Below are 16,592 nucleotides of genomic sequence, written 5' to 3'. Positions count from 1 at the left end.
AGAAAGGGGGCTCCTGAGGACTCTAGAAACATATAGACACTATAGGCAGGGCAGACAATCTCAGGAATTCGGTACCCTGTCACTGGGCCTTACCTTGGAATATATGTTCCCCAAAGTGACAAAGTTAGACTCATTGTATTAGTCAGCCAAAAGGAGTGCTGATGCTAAGTACCAGAAATCTGTTGGCTTTTATTAAGGGCGTTTATTTGGGATAGAAGCTCACAGTTACAAGGCCCTAAAGAGTCCAACTAAAGGTACCATAAGACGTACTTCCATACCAAAATATGTTGCCTTTTGTTGAAGCAAGATGGCTGCTGATATCTGCGAGGGTTCAGCCTTCCTCTTTCCTCTTAAGTCTCCATGAATCCAGCTTCTTCTGATCTCAATTGTAGACTGGAGGGCTCGTTTCTTTCTGGGCTTAACTGTTCTGGTCTCTTCTCAAGGTCAGCAGTAAATCATCAGCAAATGGCTCATCTCTCTTCCTGGGACTGCAGAGTCAAAGCTGACAAGTTCTCTCTTATTCTCTTTCTATGGAGCTCTCTTTATTCCTCTGTGTGTGTCTTTCCCTATCTTCTTGATTGAGAATCGGTTTATATAGCCCACAAAGGGGTGGGGACTCAAAGTGAGTTACCCTAATGATGTGGTTGAATCAAAGCCCTAAACTTGATTTAATCAAGAAAATGTAAAGCCTTTGAATTTAATTCAAAGGATATTATGCCAAGAAGAACAGACCGGTTAAAAAACACACTCAATATCTTTTTTTCTGCTATTCATAAATAATCTCAAACTACCACACTCATTTGCAACTTCCCTACACATGGCTCTTCTACCCCTTTTATTTGAACCTACATTTAGCACTATACTTATTAAATATATGTCCCAGAGACTTAAATCTTCGGTCTGTTCATATGCCAGTTGAGCCCTGAATCTCAGCAGAGTTGCAACAGTTACTCTCCAGTCAATTGGGCTCACATAGGACAACTAAAAAAAGGATGATGATGGACAACACCCATCCCAAAACACAGAGAATATCTACAACTGCAAGCAAGACAGTTCCTTCCATCTGCCCCATGGGATCTAAGCCTCCTCTCAGTCAGAAACAGAGTGGGCATCACCATCTCCAAATCAAGATTGAAAATGAACAAATATAAGGGGGCAATGCAACTAAAGCAGACTTATTATCTAGCAATGGAAGAACTTGTAACATTGATATAAAGGCAGTGGCCACCAGAGTTTCTGAGGTGAGGGAGAGGGAAGAAGAGGTGTAACCTGGAGGCTTTTTTGGAACATTGGAATTGTCCTGCATGACATTGCAATGACAGATGTAGGCCTTTATACATTCTGTCAAAACCTATAAAATTATGTGGTACAAAGTGTAGACCATAATGTAAACTATAATTGATGGTTAATAGCAGTGCTTCAATATGTGTTCATCAATTGTAACAAATATACCTTACTAATGAAAGATGTTGTTAATAGGGAAAAGTTGGGGACAGGGAGGGGGTAGGGTACATGGAAATCACTCTATATTTTTTATGTAGCATTTATGTAATCTAAAGCTTCTTTAAAAATAGAATTTAAAAAAGGAATTGTTTTTATAAGAGGTGTTAGAGGTTCCCCCTCACTAGGTTTGCAATAATTAACAAGCTGTGACTCAGTTCTCCCTGACATGCATTGAGGAAATACAAGCCCCACCCTCCATAAGCCTACATGCCTAAAAGTGTGGTGCTTCCCCTAAAGGTTGAACAAAGAAACCATGTGGAAACAGGAGTAAAGTGAGATAAAGACCTTCATTCCCTCCAAATCAAAGCATCACCTGCTCCTCCAGCATTCCAAGAAAACATAACTCCCTAACCCACTACCCTCTAGCCATACAAAGGAAAATTTTTCGCCTCTAGGACTTCCTATTGGACCATGCACCTTACTCAAACCCTTGACCCCCTTCCACTGATTATAATTTCCCCACCTAGGAATGTACCATATAAATTCAAATCTTCCCCTTGCAGGGGTGGTCTGAAGTCTATTCTTCAGACCCCTTCTGTTGGGAGAGCCTCCCAATAAACTGTCTGCCTGCAATCGTCAATCTCTATGTCCCAGTGAGCGCCCTCTTTTCTGCAAAAAATTGATATTCACATAATGAAATGTTATGGGACCATTGAAGAGAATAAGGTAAACATATATTAGATCTGGAAATGTGTCCACAGTATCTTACTTACTGAAAGCAGTTATAAAACAATGTGTGTTATGATCCCATTAGAAATAAACACTCAAACATAAAGTACATATATGTTTGTGCATATGGACAATAAAAAAGAAAGACTTAAACAATTTTTAAATTTATGTATTGTTTTAAATTTTTATAACCACTGCTTTCTTGTAATTTTGACAGTTTTTATCAATAGTGGTATGGGTATACACATACACACACAAACACACATATGCACATACCTTAAAGTCAAGAGTACTACAAGAGTATAACAAAATATACCCATTCCTGCCATACCTTGCTCTCTGATTTCCATAACACAGAGACAAACATTTTTAATTCTTTATCTGTTTCTTCTATCTCCCTATTTCTAAATAACATTGTCTATTGCCATTTCTGTTCTTTCAATTTATGTCTTAAACCTACCATCCCCTTCATATATTTTTCCCCTCCCCTCATATTATAAGATATATATATATAAAAAAAATTTTTGGTTATTATTATAACCAAGATATAGACTGTGCTAATATTCTATAACCATTTGGGTACAATTTTTGTTTCTTACTAAAAGTTAAAATTGATTTGTTTAATGAATTTTCTATATATCTAGCAGCAATACAGGTTTTTTTTTAAATAAATCAATTTTATTGAAACATTAATAAAGCTTAAACCCATCCAAAGTGTAAAATCAATGGTATTTCGTATTGTCACATAATTGTGCATTCATCACTTCATTCTTAGAGAATTTTCATTCCAATAATAATAATGATGAACAAAATACAAACAAAACTCATCACCTTTCAATCTCTCTATACTTCTGCTGGACATAGCTGCTATTTGTTTTCCTTCTCTCTAGTATATTTGTATTTCTATTTAGTATTACAGATTTTTGAGTGACCTGTAAAACTCCCTTCAATAGAGTCAAATTGAATTTAGTTTCATTTTATTTCTTGGTGATACCTCTCCAGATAGTCTATTCTCCTGCTTTAAGACTCTTTTCTAGTGGTCCCTGTTGTTTTCTATATTTTCACCTTTCTTAGTCTATTTCCTCATTTTGCTATATTATATCCCCTACTAGCTTTATTTTTTTATTTTTTATTTTTTTAAATGAAAAATTTTTAAAAAGATTTATTTATTTATTTCTCTCCCCTCCCTCCCTCCCCACCCCAGTTGTCTGTTCTGTGTCTATTTGCTGCGTCTTCTTCTTTGTCCACTCCTGTTGTTGTCAGCAGCATGGGAATCTGTGTTTCTTTTTTTGTTGCATCATCTTGTTGTTTCAGCTCTCTGTGTGGGCAGCGCCATTCTTAGGCAGGCTGCACTTTCTTTAGTGCTGGGCGGCTCTCCTTATGGGATGCACTCCTTGCGTGTGGAGCTTCCCTACACGGGGGTCACCCCTGTGTGGCAGGGCACTCCTTGCGTACATCAGCACTGCACATGGGCCAGCTCCACATGGGTCAAGGAGGCCCGGGGTTTGAACCGTGGACCTCCCATGTGGTAGACAGATGCCCTAACCACTGGGCCAAGTCCACTTCCCCCCTACTAGCTTTAAGTGGAAGGGTAATTGGGAGATAAAATTTTAGCTTTTTGTATACCTTTTGGATACTTTGGCTGGGTATAGAATTCTAAATCAGGAACCATTTTCTCTCACAACTTTGAAGGTTGTGCACTACACTTCTAATTTACATGTTGCTATTGAAGGCTATTTCCAATTTGATTCCTGATCCTTTGTATATGACCTATGTTTCTATTTGCTAGTTTTTAAATCTTCTTTTTGTCTCTCAGATTCTGAAAGCTCACAATGACTTGGAATAAGTCTGTGTTGTTTTTTTTGTTTTGTTTGTTTGTTTTTGTTTTCATTTATAGTGCTGGGCACCCAGTAGGCCTTTAAATTTTATAATTTATTAACTTTATTTCCAAAAGTTAAAAAAAGTATTATTATATTCCCATTCCTCTAAATCTTTTCATTCTCTTTTTTAAAAACCTATTATTTGGATATCCTGGATTTATCATCTCTTCTAAATTTCCTTTTAATTACCTTCCACCTCTTTGCTTTAAATTCTGTCTCAGAGATTGTTACCTAATTTTATCTCCAAACCCTTATATAGAAATTTTAATTTGTACCATCATATTTTTAATTTCCAAAGACCCCGTATGATGGTGTCTTTAAAAACCTTGTTCATCAATTGTAATGAATGTATCACAGTGGTGAAAGATGTTGTTAATAGGGAAAAGTGTGGGAGGGGGAGGGGAGGGGGTTTATGGGAATCCCCCTGTATGTTCAATGTAACATTTATGTAATTTAAAGCTTCTTTAAAATTAAAACATTTCCATTAAAAAAACCCTTGTGGCCTATTTTTGTTTTGTGGATACCATGTCCTTTCTAGTTTCATAGTTATCATAGTTCTTTGTTTTAAAATTTTCTTCATCTCTCATCATCGTCTCTGTTTACTGAGTTCATTTTCTGCTGTTCTGGAATCTTTTTTTTTTTTTTTTTCATACACAAGCCTCTCTTTAAATGTCTGCTGATCCTTAACCACCCATTCACACTTTGGTGTGAGATACTAAAACTGTTTGAAGCTTGGTGTGTGTGTCTTGCATTTGTACAGGTTGTTTGATGACTGGTGGGTTTCACTGTGAGGTGATCTTGCTGGACTGATTCACTGGCTCTACTTTAAAATGTGTATCTACTTAGGTCTCTATTTTATTTTTTAAAAAATTCTTAAAGATACTTAGATTATACAAATGGCACATAAAAAATATAGGGGATTCCCATTTGCCCCAGTCCCCATACCTCTCACATTTTCCCACATTAACAACATCCTTCATTAGTGAGGTACATTCGTTGCAATTGATGCACATATTTTGGAGCATTGCCACTAAGCATGGATTGTTCTCTGTAGTTTACTCTCTCTCCCACACAATTTTGTAGGTTATGGCAAGATTTATAATGGCCTGTATCTGTCATTGCAGTGTCATTCAGGACAATTCCAAGTCCCAAAAATGCCCCCACATTACACTTGTTTTTCCCTCTCCCTTCCCTCAGAACTTGCAGTGGCCACTGCCTCCACATCAATTACATAATTTTTACCCTTGCTCAAATCACAATAAGTCTATAGAAGAATAACAATAAGTCTACTCTAGTCCATATTTTATTCCCCAATCCTGAGGATTCTGGGATGGTGATGCCCACTCCACCTCTAATTGAGAAGGGGCCTTGATCCAATGAACTGGAGAGTAGGTGTTGCTCTCATTGGTCAATTTTTCTGAAGAGGCATCCTCTTCAGAGGTTGAGTAGGGAGTTGGAAAGGGATCTTACACTTCAGTACACAGATGTTCTCTCAGTCTCCCCTATTTTCACTGTCATTCTTAATTGTCAGCTCAGCTGGTATCCCCAAGGGAGCCTTGCTAACAACCTCTCCAGAGAGTAAAATTTCTATTTTCCACCATTTTTAGGGAAGAATGGTCCCCTAGCAGGTGGTACTGAAAGAGGAGATCTGGAGATGTAACTACTTCTTAGATACATTATACGTAATTATCCTATATTCATTCCTATCCCACACTCCAGTTTTGGAGTTGCCCATTGCCTTTAAATCCTAATCTCTTCCAGGGAACCATGGAGTAAAACATTAATATTTTTTGGTTTCCCACAAGGCCAGCAATTGAGTGTACAAGTAAATTACACTCATTGACCCATTTCCCATCATCCAAAATTGGGTTGACATGTCTCATGTGCTATTTATACTCATGCTTTCTTTGTCATATTTTGTTTGTTTATTGTTTTTAGTTGTTTTCAGGGGAGTAGAGATAAATGTGAGCATTCTATTGAGCATGTTTATCACAAAGTATATATGTTATTTTAATTAAAAATGTATTTTTTTAGGGTTAAGAATTTCTCCAAATATTCCTAATTGCTTTTGGTGTCTGTTAGCTATAAGAACAGCTAAATCTTTCTTGATTCTTTTTATATTTTCATCTGATCATTTTTTCTGGGGAGTAATAAGTTCTATGTCTATTCTCCAATATGTAAAATTTTACAAAATCAAAGTATCAAATATTTATCAATATCAATTGGTGTTTTGATGATACAAAGAAGTCTTGTTATCTCTTTTATATGCATAGGGCAATAACAATCATACAGGAAAGTATGAAAGTGCCAAGTAATAAACACAGAGAACAAGTAAGTATATAAAATTGTAGAAGAAGGAGAAATGACAGCTATTGGAATGGTCAAGGGAGGCCAAAGAGTACAGGGGAAGAATAGACCATTTTAGGAAAAAAATATGAGCAAAGATATAAAAATACAATATGCCTGACATGATTTGTAGCTAGTGAGTAAACTAGCATGGTAAATGTATGGGAGATATTGGTAGGTAACACTGGAAATTTTTCTGGAAATAGAAGATCTTATATTTGAGGTTATGGTTGGTGAGAATCAAAAGTAAAGGGCAGATGATGGCGACATTATCATAAAAGAGGTAATCGATTTGAACACTTAATCAAAGTATTGTTAAGAAAGACCATGCTGTTCTACCATTCCAAGTTTTAAAACACTTAAACTGTACATTCCTTCAGACTTCAAAGAATTTAAGATTTCTTATATTATGGTAGTTCCCTCTTCTTCCTTTTTGATATCTTTCAGGAAATTTTTTCAGGTCTGCTCTTATTGTCCTTGAGGGATATTAAGCAAAACTTCATAAAATATTTCACCATGGCTTTAAGCAGGGTTAGAATAATATTTTTCTATTTTGTCACAGTTATGATATTTTCCTTGACCTTTTGATTACAACATCACTGCAGTGACCTCAAGGAAATCCCCTTTCCTAAATTCTAACATTACGTGAAAAAGTTTAGAAGACTTTTCAAATGGTCTGGGTAGATCTCCCCTAATAGATTTAAAATGTCTTTAATAAGCAAAAACATTGATCATTTTGAGGATTTTATGAATGTAGATAATACGATATGAAAGACTATTTAGCATAACTTCTTGCATAGGATGAAGTGAACGAAAATTGTAAAAAAGAAAAAAAAATTTAGGGGCAAGCCTAGGAACAGTTTTGAATAGTATGTGTTACTGGAGTTACCAGCTAGGAAGATAAACTGATGGGAAATGTTTGAATATATCATGAGTTGGGATATTTATAATTAGAATTAACAAAGTGAATAAGGTATACTGGGGGAATAATCTGGTATTAGTATAGAATAAACTAGTTGATTTAATTAGTCTTAGACATCTTAAAATTTACTGGTCACATAAAAGTAGAACAGATGTTTTCCTTTTTTGTTAGTTTCTGGTGTTTTGGATATTGACATTTATGTCTAAAAGAATCAACACAGTTCCATGGTAATGTTCTAAAATTCCTGCTTGCTGCAGGCCCTTGGCCAGGCCACACTGTAAAAAAAATAGGCTTTCCTGTAATTATGTGCTTCCTTTTTACTATGAACTATAGCGTTTCCTTATAATTCTATAAAGTAATTTAAAAATAGAAATTGTATAAATAAAAATATTGTGGCAACTTACTCTATGCACTAGACAGGTTCTTGAAAATGTATATAGATAAAATAAAACCAAGAATAGAAAGGGATTAGATACTTTAGAAGCTTAGGAAAGATGCCAAAATCTAACATATGCAGAAAAGAAGTTTTTATTGGTGGTGGGTACGGGTAGTATTGTGACCACTGTTGAATCATAACAGGAAATGACAAATCTGAAAGGAACAAGGGCAGGAGTGAGACTGCTTAAGGTCAAGTTGCAGGAGCTAAAGAAGCATGGGAACTAGAGTGGGTATTTAATTGCTGAAGTTTTTTTTTTTTTTAATCCCTGTATGCTTTTCTTTTCTTTTCACTTGTTTGAATGCTCTAGAAATACTAGTTTATTGGTTAGTCCAGCATAAATGACTCAATGTCCTTACATTTTCTGATTCTGATAATATTCATCTGACAAATGGAAGAATGGGAGGGGGTGGGTTGGGGGGATGGCAAAACAAAAAATCAAGAGGAAAGATGTCCATAGATAACAGAGGGAGGTTTGGAATAGTATTTGGTCTCCCCTTTTTTCCTACCCTAGTCGGCAAAATCGCCAACTGGTTACTGTGAAAGGAAACGTAAGTGTATTTCATGAACTATGTTAGTGTAATTTTCTTCTTAAAAGAGAAGAATTTGTACTCTAAAGAACTTTGTTTTTGCTTTTTTAAAAAAAGTTACAAGTCTGATACTAATCTTCAGTTTATTTATACTTTTTTCTTGCTGAGAACTGTTTTCAAAGGCTGTATACTCAGATGAAGCAAAGGTATTCTTGGCTTCTTTCAGAAAGTTTGTTATCTACATATCCATAATGCAGTCAACTACTAAGAAGCCTTTGGAGTGCCACATGCCTTTCTGTTACCTGTCTACTACCCTGTAAGCACAATAACCAGGATTTGGCCAACTCTGATTAAATATTTTCTATTGTTCAGCTCTGGGGCTTTTAACAAAATATGTCTGTGATGGTCCTTGTTCAGATTTTGCATCCTGTTTTCATGGCCTTGTTCCCTTGCTAATTGACCAGGTTGCTTATCAGAAGGGGTTTTGAATAGTGCATCATTTGACAAGTTCTGCAGCAGGCTAAACATTTTAGAAAAAGCATTTTTTGCTTAGTAGCCTAGTTTCAATTGCTTTGTGAACTTTGCAAGAATGTCTATGGAAGAACATGTTTGCATAAGTTTCTCAAATTCTGTAGTGACAGGGAGTGGAGGGTTTTAGTTTGCTAAAAGCTGCTGGGAGCAATATACCAGAAATGGGTTGGCTTCTACGATGGGATTTATTAGTTTATAAGCTGAGGAAAATGTCCAAATCCAGGAATCAGGCAAAGCTCTCTCCCTGATGGAAAGTTGGCTGCTGGCAACTCTGTAATCCTGCCATGTGACCAGGCACAGTGGCAGCTCTGCTGGTCTCTGCCTTTTCCTTTAGGCTCCCTTTTTCCCAAGCTCAGCTGTGGGCAGTCAGGCACATAGCAGGGAATAATGGCAGCCTTGGCTCATCTCTCTCCTCTGCTGGGCCTTATTGTTAGTTCTGCTTTGGGCTGCTCCTTCTGTGGCTTTTCTCTCCCAGGTTCATTGATTTCAACTTTTGGAGGCTTCTGTGTCACCGCAGCATTCCCCCCTGTCTGTGACTTTCTATTCCTCTATTTATAAAGGACTCCAGTAAAGGAATTAAGACCCATTCTTGGTCATGCCCTTCTGGAGCAATTTAATCAAATGCCCTTAATTAATTAATAAATGGTTCACAATGAGCTTGATTTCAGAACATAATTTTCTGGGGTCCACAAAAGACTCAAACCAACATAGGGAGGAAATATTGTCTTTGTGTGCCTTGTAAATTTTGTCTGGATTATATGATTTACAGAGTGGTTTTTTTTTTCTTTCTGAATTTACATGTGTTAAAGAATTTAAAGGAAGATCATATAGTGAGTAGGTAGAATTATGAACTTCGGAATCAGCACTGGGTTCAAATCCCAAGTCTTCTACTCACTAGGAGTAGCTATGTGATCTAGGTAAAACTATGCTATTTACTCTCCTTAAACCTTAATGGCCTCTTCTGTAAAACTTGGAATAATAGCACCTACTACTTAGGGTTGATGTGAATATTAAATGAGATTCTGTACGTAAAGTACTTAGCACAATGTGTAGCACTTAAGAAACACAGTAAATGAGAGCTATTAGAAATAAGAAAGACTATGAATATCACTTCATGTGATACTCATAAATGTGATCCATGGAAGTCCATTATTATCTGTATCGTTTTTCCCTACCAAATACAATAAAATGTTTTAAAGTGGACATTATTGTGGCAGACATGTTACTCTGTTGAGAAATTCCATTTTTCTTCCTGACAGAATTCCTTCCTAAAATATTTCATGACTTATTTGTTATCTCTGAGTACTTTTGCATTCCTGAGATAGAACAGGTGCCAATTGCTGACTTTGTTATGGAGATAAAGATAGAAAACCTATTTGGCTTACAAAGAAAGGTCTAAAATCCATGTGCACATGTCAAAGGAAAAGTAATTAATGTGAATTTTCAGGTCACAGATAAAAAGTATTTGCTAAGTCAGAATTATTATCATGGGTTTTACCACATGAGATTTTCCACTAGCCAAAGTGAATTAATGTGAATTAATTAGATAATTCTAACATGTATGGATTTTTTCCCTGTAATTCATTACTATTATACTACAATAAAGTTTACTTAAAATTAATTTCAAGATGAAATTTTTAGAAATAACTAAATATAAAGAAAGTTGTACTAAGTAGACTCAACTTGCTATACAATTATGATTAAAGACATATGAAAGACACATAGCTAGAAATGCATTTTTCCTATTTTACAAATATCCTAATGCTGCAGATCTTATAAAAGACAGAGAAGATTCAAGGACATTAGACACAAATACATTATAGAGTAAGACACAAATACAAGACTGCATATAACTAAGTTTAAAACTTCACCCCCTCACTTCCTGTGTTTTGAGAACTATTGTCTAGGATTTCTATTATTGCCCCATTCAAATAGAAATTGTCAAGTCAGTATTTGATGGATCAACTCAAAGAGCGTCAAGAACTTATAGTAAAAATTATTTGAGATAAAAGGAATTCATACATGATATGGAGTCCTAAGGAGTCATAATTCAATTTGGAAAATCCATGCATCTGGTTATGATGTATAACAAGTCATCAGTTAAATTTGAAACGTTTTATTATTCATCACTACTTTTTTGTTTTTGTTTTTTGACTTAGAGCTTGAGTCTTCCTAGTCTACCAACAAGCAAGCTGTGATATAATTCAGTAGGTCTGCTCTGAAGAGCTCTGGCTTCTATTACAAACATCTTCTCTTTGTTCAGCAATAAAGCACAAAAGATGCTCTAACCTTCCAAGAACTAATCACTTAATCACTGAGTGCACCAGAAAGCTGGGAGCCAGTATCAGGGAGCACTTCTTCAGTTTACATTATTCAAAGTTAGGGTACTGTAGAAAGTTCACACACACCCAAAAAGATCCATTTGCTTATAAGAGTTTAGTTCAAAAAAGGAGCATGAACTCAGATTTCAAGATTGGTTGAAAGAATTGAATATTCACAATCTGAAAAGAAACCTCATGCTATGTTTATTTATTTAAATTAATTTATTGAAGTATATCACTCATACATAAACAGACATAAACAATAAGTGTATAATAATAGTTGTGAACTTACAAAACAAACATATAACATCATACAAGCATGTAGTTGATGATGTAAGCTGTGGAGGCTCAAGCTTCCCTCATTGTGCCAGGGACCAAAGAAGCTTCTTCCAACTTTTTCTTTTGCCAGGGGTAGGGACAGAGTCACAGCTGTGTTGAGTAAAGCAAGTCATGCAGGCCTAGACTGTAGTTGCCCACAGAGACTGATGAAGATTCTCATCCCTTTCTCCCCTACTTGGGGCAGGGATGGAGCTGCAGATGTGGGCTGCAATCTATGCAGTGTGGGTCCAAGATGACTACAGTTGCTCCAGTAGACTTCCAATTTTCAGTCTGTTCCAGTCAAAGGTACAAGCACTTACCTGGATAGGCTGGTGCAGGGCCTGCCAGCCTCCTCCCTGCCAAAGTTGGGGCTGAAGCCTAGGCTAGGGCTGCAGGCTGATCTGGGTGAAAGAAACTGGTTCTTATAGTCACTGAATTTTCTGGTCAGCCTGGCTTCTCCTCAGGCTGGGGGCAGAGTCAAAATGGCAGCCACTGGCTCTTTTTGACTTGGACAGGTTTCACCCCCCAGGTGTTCCCAGGGTTATATCCCAGCCAGCCGAGTCTACCAATCAGTAGCCAAAATTAGTAGCCAGCTGTCCCCCTCCCCTGTTTTTGGGGAATGGAGCTTCCAATTCCAGCCACAGATCAGCTCCAGGGGTGGCTCGGGCTGCCAGAGTAGGATAATCACTGGCCTCCATGGCTTAGCTGGTAATTTCCCAGAGAGGCTGGTGCAGGTCCCTGCAGTTTCCTCCCTGCTGGAGGTGGCATGGGGGCCTAGGCTAGAGTGCAATCTGACCTGGATGGAAAGAAGCTGGTCCCCACCAGCATTGGGATTTTCAGTCCACCCCACTTCCCATCATGCCAGGCGTGGAGTTAAGATGGCGGCTATCAGCCTCTTTCTAGCTTGAACAGGCTCAGACTTTAACTGTTCTCAGCATTGTACTTTAGTCTGCTGAATTTACTCATCATTAGCTGAAATTGGTGCCCAATCGTCTCTTCCTCCCTCATTTTGGAGAAGTGGAGCTTTGAATTCCAGCCACGGAACAGCTCCTGAAGGGACTTGTGTCCCCAATGGAGGATGGGCACCTGCCTCTGTGGCACGGAGCCCTTTACTTACGAATCTCTGCAGATGGGCAGTCTCCTCCTTCCATTCGCTCAAGGATGTTGCAGGATGCTCTTCCAGCCTCCTGGAGCCCCCAAACCGGTACTTCAGCTATCTCCAGAGAGCTCTGGGTGTTTACTAAATACCCTGTAGCAGAAGCTGATGTAGATGCTCCTTACTCTGCCACCATCTTGCTGTTCTCCTCTATATTTATTTTTCTATTATAAGTGTTTTGAAAACTTTCCTTAGTTTCTCCAGTATGTTTGGGTTCATAATGGAGGTCTATTTTCAGATAACAAAGTTCCTGTGTTTTATCTGGAATGAATAATGGAAAACCTGCTGGTTAGGAGGTCAGAGAAAAAACTCTCTATACTTTGAATTGACTTGTTATACATGAGCCCATGCTCTAGGCTACTATATTTAAGGGTGCAGGCAAATTTTATAGTAAAATTCTCAGAATAATAGAGCTTTCTTCTAGTTCTTCTAGTTCTTTGAACCCAGCATATTCACCTGTAACATAACTGTTGGTAAAATTCTTTTGCTCAGAGACTGAGAAAAAGTCTGCAAAGCATTCATCACAGAATGAATGAATGTGCTACCAAAGGGGCAAACTAGTATCTTAGCCGCTGCTTGGTCTTTTTTAAAATTTATTTTATCTCAAAATATTTTTAAAATTTTGATTTTGAAATTGATCTATTTTATTCCATTCTTGGTGCTCTTGTTCTTATTGCAGTGAATGATTTACTCAAAAAGGCTTGATTCTGAAAAAAAGCCTGTGGGAAAATACAATTCCACATCACTAAAAACTACACCATCCTCTTCTTCCTTTTGCTTTTCTCTTGTCCTACCTCCTATGTAAAGTCACCTCTGCCCCATGTGAATTTTTCTGCCCATTGTGACTTCCAGCTTGTTCCTGGCCATTTCAGGTTTGAATTAATCTGATAGACTTAATTTAGAATAAATTTGTAAAAAGTAAACCTTTTATTTTATGACAGTTTTAAATTCACAGAATCATTGTGAATATAGTTCAAAGAGTTCCCATGTACCTCACATCCAGTTTCCTATGTTATGAACCTCTTACAATAGTATTCGTACATTTGTGACAATTAATGAACCAATGTTGACACATTATTATTAATTAAAGTCCATGCTTTGCTCAGATTTCCTCATTTTTTTCTCCTAGGATCCCATCCAGGATATCATCTTACATTTAGTTATGTCTTCTTAGTTTCTTCTGGGCTCTGACAGTTTCTTGGACTTTCCTTATGTTTGATAACCTTGACAATTTTGAAGAGCACTGGTCAGGCATTTTGTAGGATGCCTCTCAGCTGGGATTTGTTTGCTGTTTCTCTCATCATTAGATTGGGATAATGTGTTTTTGGGAGGAAGATCAGAGCTAAAGTGTCATTCTTATAGCATTATATGAAGAGTACATACAATCAATATGATTTATCACTGCTAAGGTTTACCCTGATTCAGCTTGAGATATTTGTCAAGATAGAATCATTTTTTTTCCTCCAAAGACCTTCAAAGCATTTTCCTGAATATTCATTAAAGTTATAGGGAAACTAATGGAGACTGGTCTTTTGGCTTTTCCTTACTGGGGACGTGGTAAAACTGCTATAAGTTTCCAAGTAATTAATAAAGTAAAAAATAATTCCAACTGGTAGGAAAGAAAGTCTTATCTTTTATCATGTCTTATAGGTGGGAATGAGATCCCGAAACCAAGGTGGTGAAAGTTCATCCAATGGGCATATCTCCTGCCCCAAGTCTTCCATCATTAGCGATGCCGATGATAGAAGTCTCTCAGAAGATATGAAAAAGAAGAACAAATCAAATAGGAAGGAGGATGACGCCATGGCCTCAGGAACTGTCAAACGATTCCTAAAGCCATCTGGAGAAAGTAAAGGAAAGATTAAGAAATCCCTGGAATTATCCAAAGAAGACCTCATCCAGCTACTCAGTATAATGGAAGGGGAGCTGCAGGTAGAGTCAAGTTTTCTCAATTATTATTTCTCTAGTTCTTAAGCTATATATTCTCCCTCACTGGATTATTAACTTCATAAGGAGGGCACTATGTCTGTCTTGTTCATTTCTAAATCCTTAGTACCTGGCACTAAGTTTGCACTGAATAAATATTTGTTGATTGAACAAATGAATGGATGAGTGAATAGGGGCTGATTCGAGCTTCAAGCTTCTCTAGACAAAGAACATTTCTTCATAATATGACTTTGGTAAAAATTTACTATGTATCCTTGCACTTAGTAGGTACTTAACAATGAGGTTATCTGATTTATCCACTGAATGTTGTTGAAAAGGTAAAAAAGTCCTGATTATTAGAATGGAGAGATAAGGTCAATTTTTACTTTTGCTTTTTTCCAGAAGGAAGAATGAGAGAGAGGGACAGAGTAGATATGGAGATAGAGATGGAAAGGGAGGAAGGAAAGAAGGAAGGGAGAGAGAAAAAAGAATTTGCTGAAACCAGCATTGCTTTCTACCTTTTCTCATTTCTTCAGCCCCAGTTTTCTATCATGTCACAGGAACCTTTGCACTGTGAACAACCCGATATTTTCCCCAAGTATATTCAAGTCTATTACCTCATTTCATCTCCATAAAAATATGGATGTCATTATCTGTATTTAGTTAAAATAAATGAGGAAACTGAGGCCCAGGAGGGTTAAATGGCTTGTCCAAATCTCATCTCAGACCTCCTGATTCTTGGTCCAGTGTTCTTTCTGGAGTGCCACCCCCACCAACCTTATCTTGCTGTCATGAGCCAGGTCCCTCCCATTATGACCATATTTTTAGGAATTCAGGAGGGAGCTTGGGCTTTCTCAGAATTTCTGAGCCACGGACAATTGTATTTCTGGAAGTGGAGAAACAATAACTGTGTGTGTGCCTGTGTGCACATGTGTGTATGTGTGGAGAGGGTGACTTAAGAGGAGCTGCTGTTTATCTTTTTGTTTTTGTTAGGTTCTTAGCTTGCAGGAGCTACTGAGGGATACTAACAATTGCATGAAATGAAACTTTGTTGTCTCACTGGTGATGTTGGCATCAGAGAGGTTATTTGTACCTACCCTAGGCTAGGGTGGGCCAACTTGCTCTGTTCCTGTTCTCATCTCTGTGTGTGTACAGATAAGGAAACCCCTGGGGTAAAGAGGAATATAAAGCATGATGGTACTGTTTAAAAAAAAAAAAACAAACATGATTGAACTTACTATTTATAGACTGAGAAAAATCACATTTGAACTTCACAGTGAAAGATGAAAATTTCCAGAGCACCACTATTAACAAAAATAGCTTTGCCACTCCCAGAAATGTGGTTAATGTTTTGCTGATTAACATTTATTATGTAAGGAGGTAGAATAGATTACTCCAAATTTTAAGAATGCCCCCCAGACAATAACTATTGACTTAAGTGGAAGGTACATTTACTTTGGGAACCTTCTCAAAGCAAGGTTATCAGCTCACTTCTCTCCAGTCATGGTGACTTTTAGGAAACTCATGGTTCTTCCAGTCTCTAATTTCTGTAGAAGGCTGTTATATCATGGTGGACCCTGGCAAGTATTCAAGATTCATGGTGGTCCTGGATATGGTTCTGCAGCAAAGGCATGCAAAATCTTAGCCCACACAACCAGAACACTAAAGAAATTGGCCAGCAAGCTCCAAGGAAAATGCATTTTGCTTTTCATTAATCTTCATAAATACAGGATACCTCACTTTACACAATAGATGTAATTCTGAGTAACTGCAAATAAGTAAAAGGTTTAAGATATTTGTGGAGGAGACAGTGGAAGAAAGGAGGAATGAAAGACCTGGTATTTTAAGGAATTCATTTGCAAACAATCTCTTCACAATACATATATTAATTCACATGCGCATATATTTGTAAGTATATGTACTTGTAAATGTAGACTTCGCAATATTAGATTTGTTTAAATTGAAGATGTTCCTATATTTAGAACTGTAGATATAGGTTCTTGTAGCAGACACTTGTTCTCTATTAGCATTGTCACATGATGGGGTGTGTGTTG

The 16,592-nt window shown here is 37.1% G+C and overlaps 1 protein-coding gene across 5 annotated transcripts in view; it reads left to right on the top strand.

Moving 5' to 3' along the window:
* Nucleotides 1-16,592, top strand: part of FILIP1 (filamin A interacting protein 1) — a 427,722-nt gene that overhangs the window by 284,254 nt on the left and 126,876 nt on the right. For all 5 annotated transcript variants that reach the window (XM_071218557.1, XM_071218558.1, XM_071218554.1 and 2 more), the window contains one exon: nucleotides 14,263-14,544. In XM_071218557.1, coding sequence (XP_071074658.1) covers nucleotides 14,263-14,544 — 282 coding nt within the window. The remainder of the gene's footprint in view (nucleotides 1-14,262; nucleotides 14,545-16,592) is intronic.

The sequence above is a fragment of the Dasypus novemcinctus genome, chromosome 11 (genome assembly GCF_030445035.2).
Source record: "Dasypus novemcinctus isolate mDasNov1 chromosome 11, mDasNov1.1.hap2, whole genome shotgun sequence".
NCBI lineage: Eukaryota > Metazoa > Chordata > Mammalia > Cingulata > Dasypodidae > Dasypus > Dasypus novemcinctus.
Note: the sequence above shows the minus strand (reverse complement) of the source record. Positions and strands in the feature narration are given on the sequence as shown.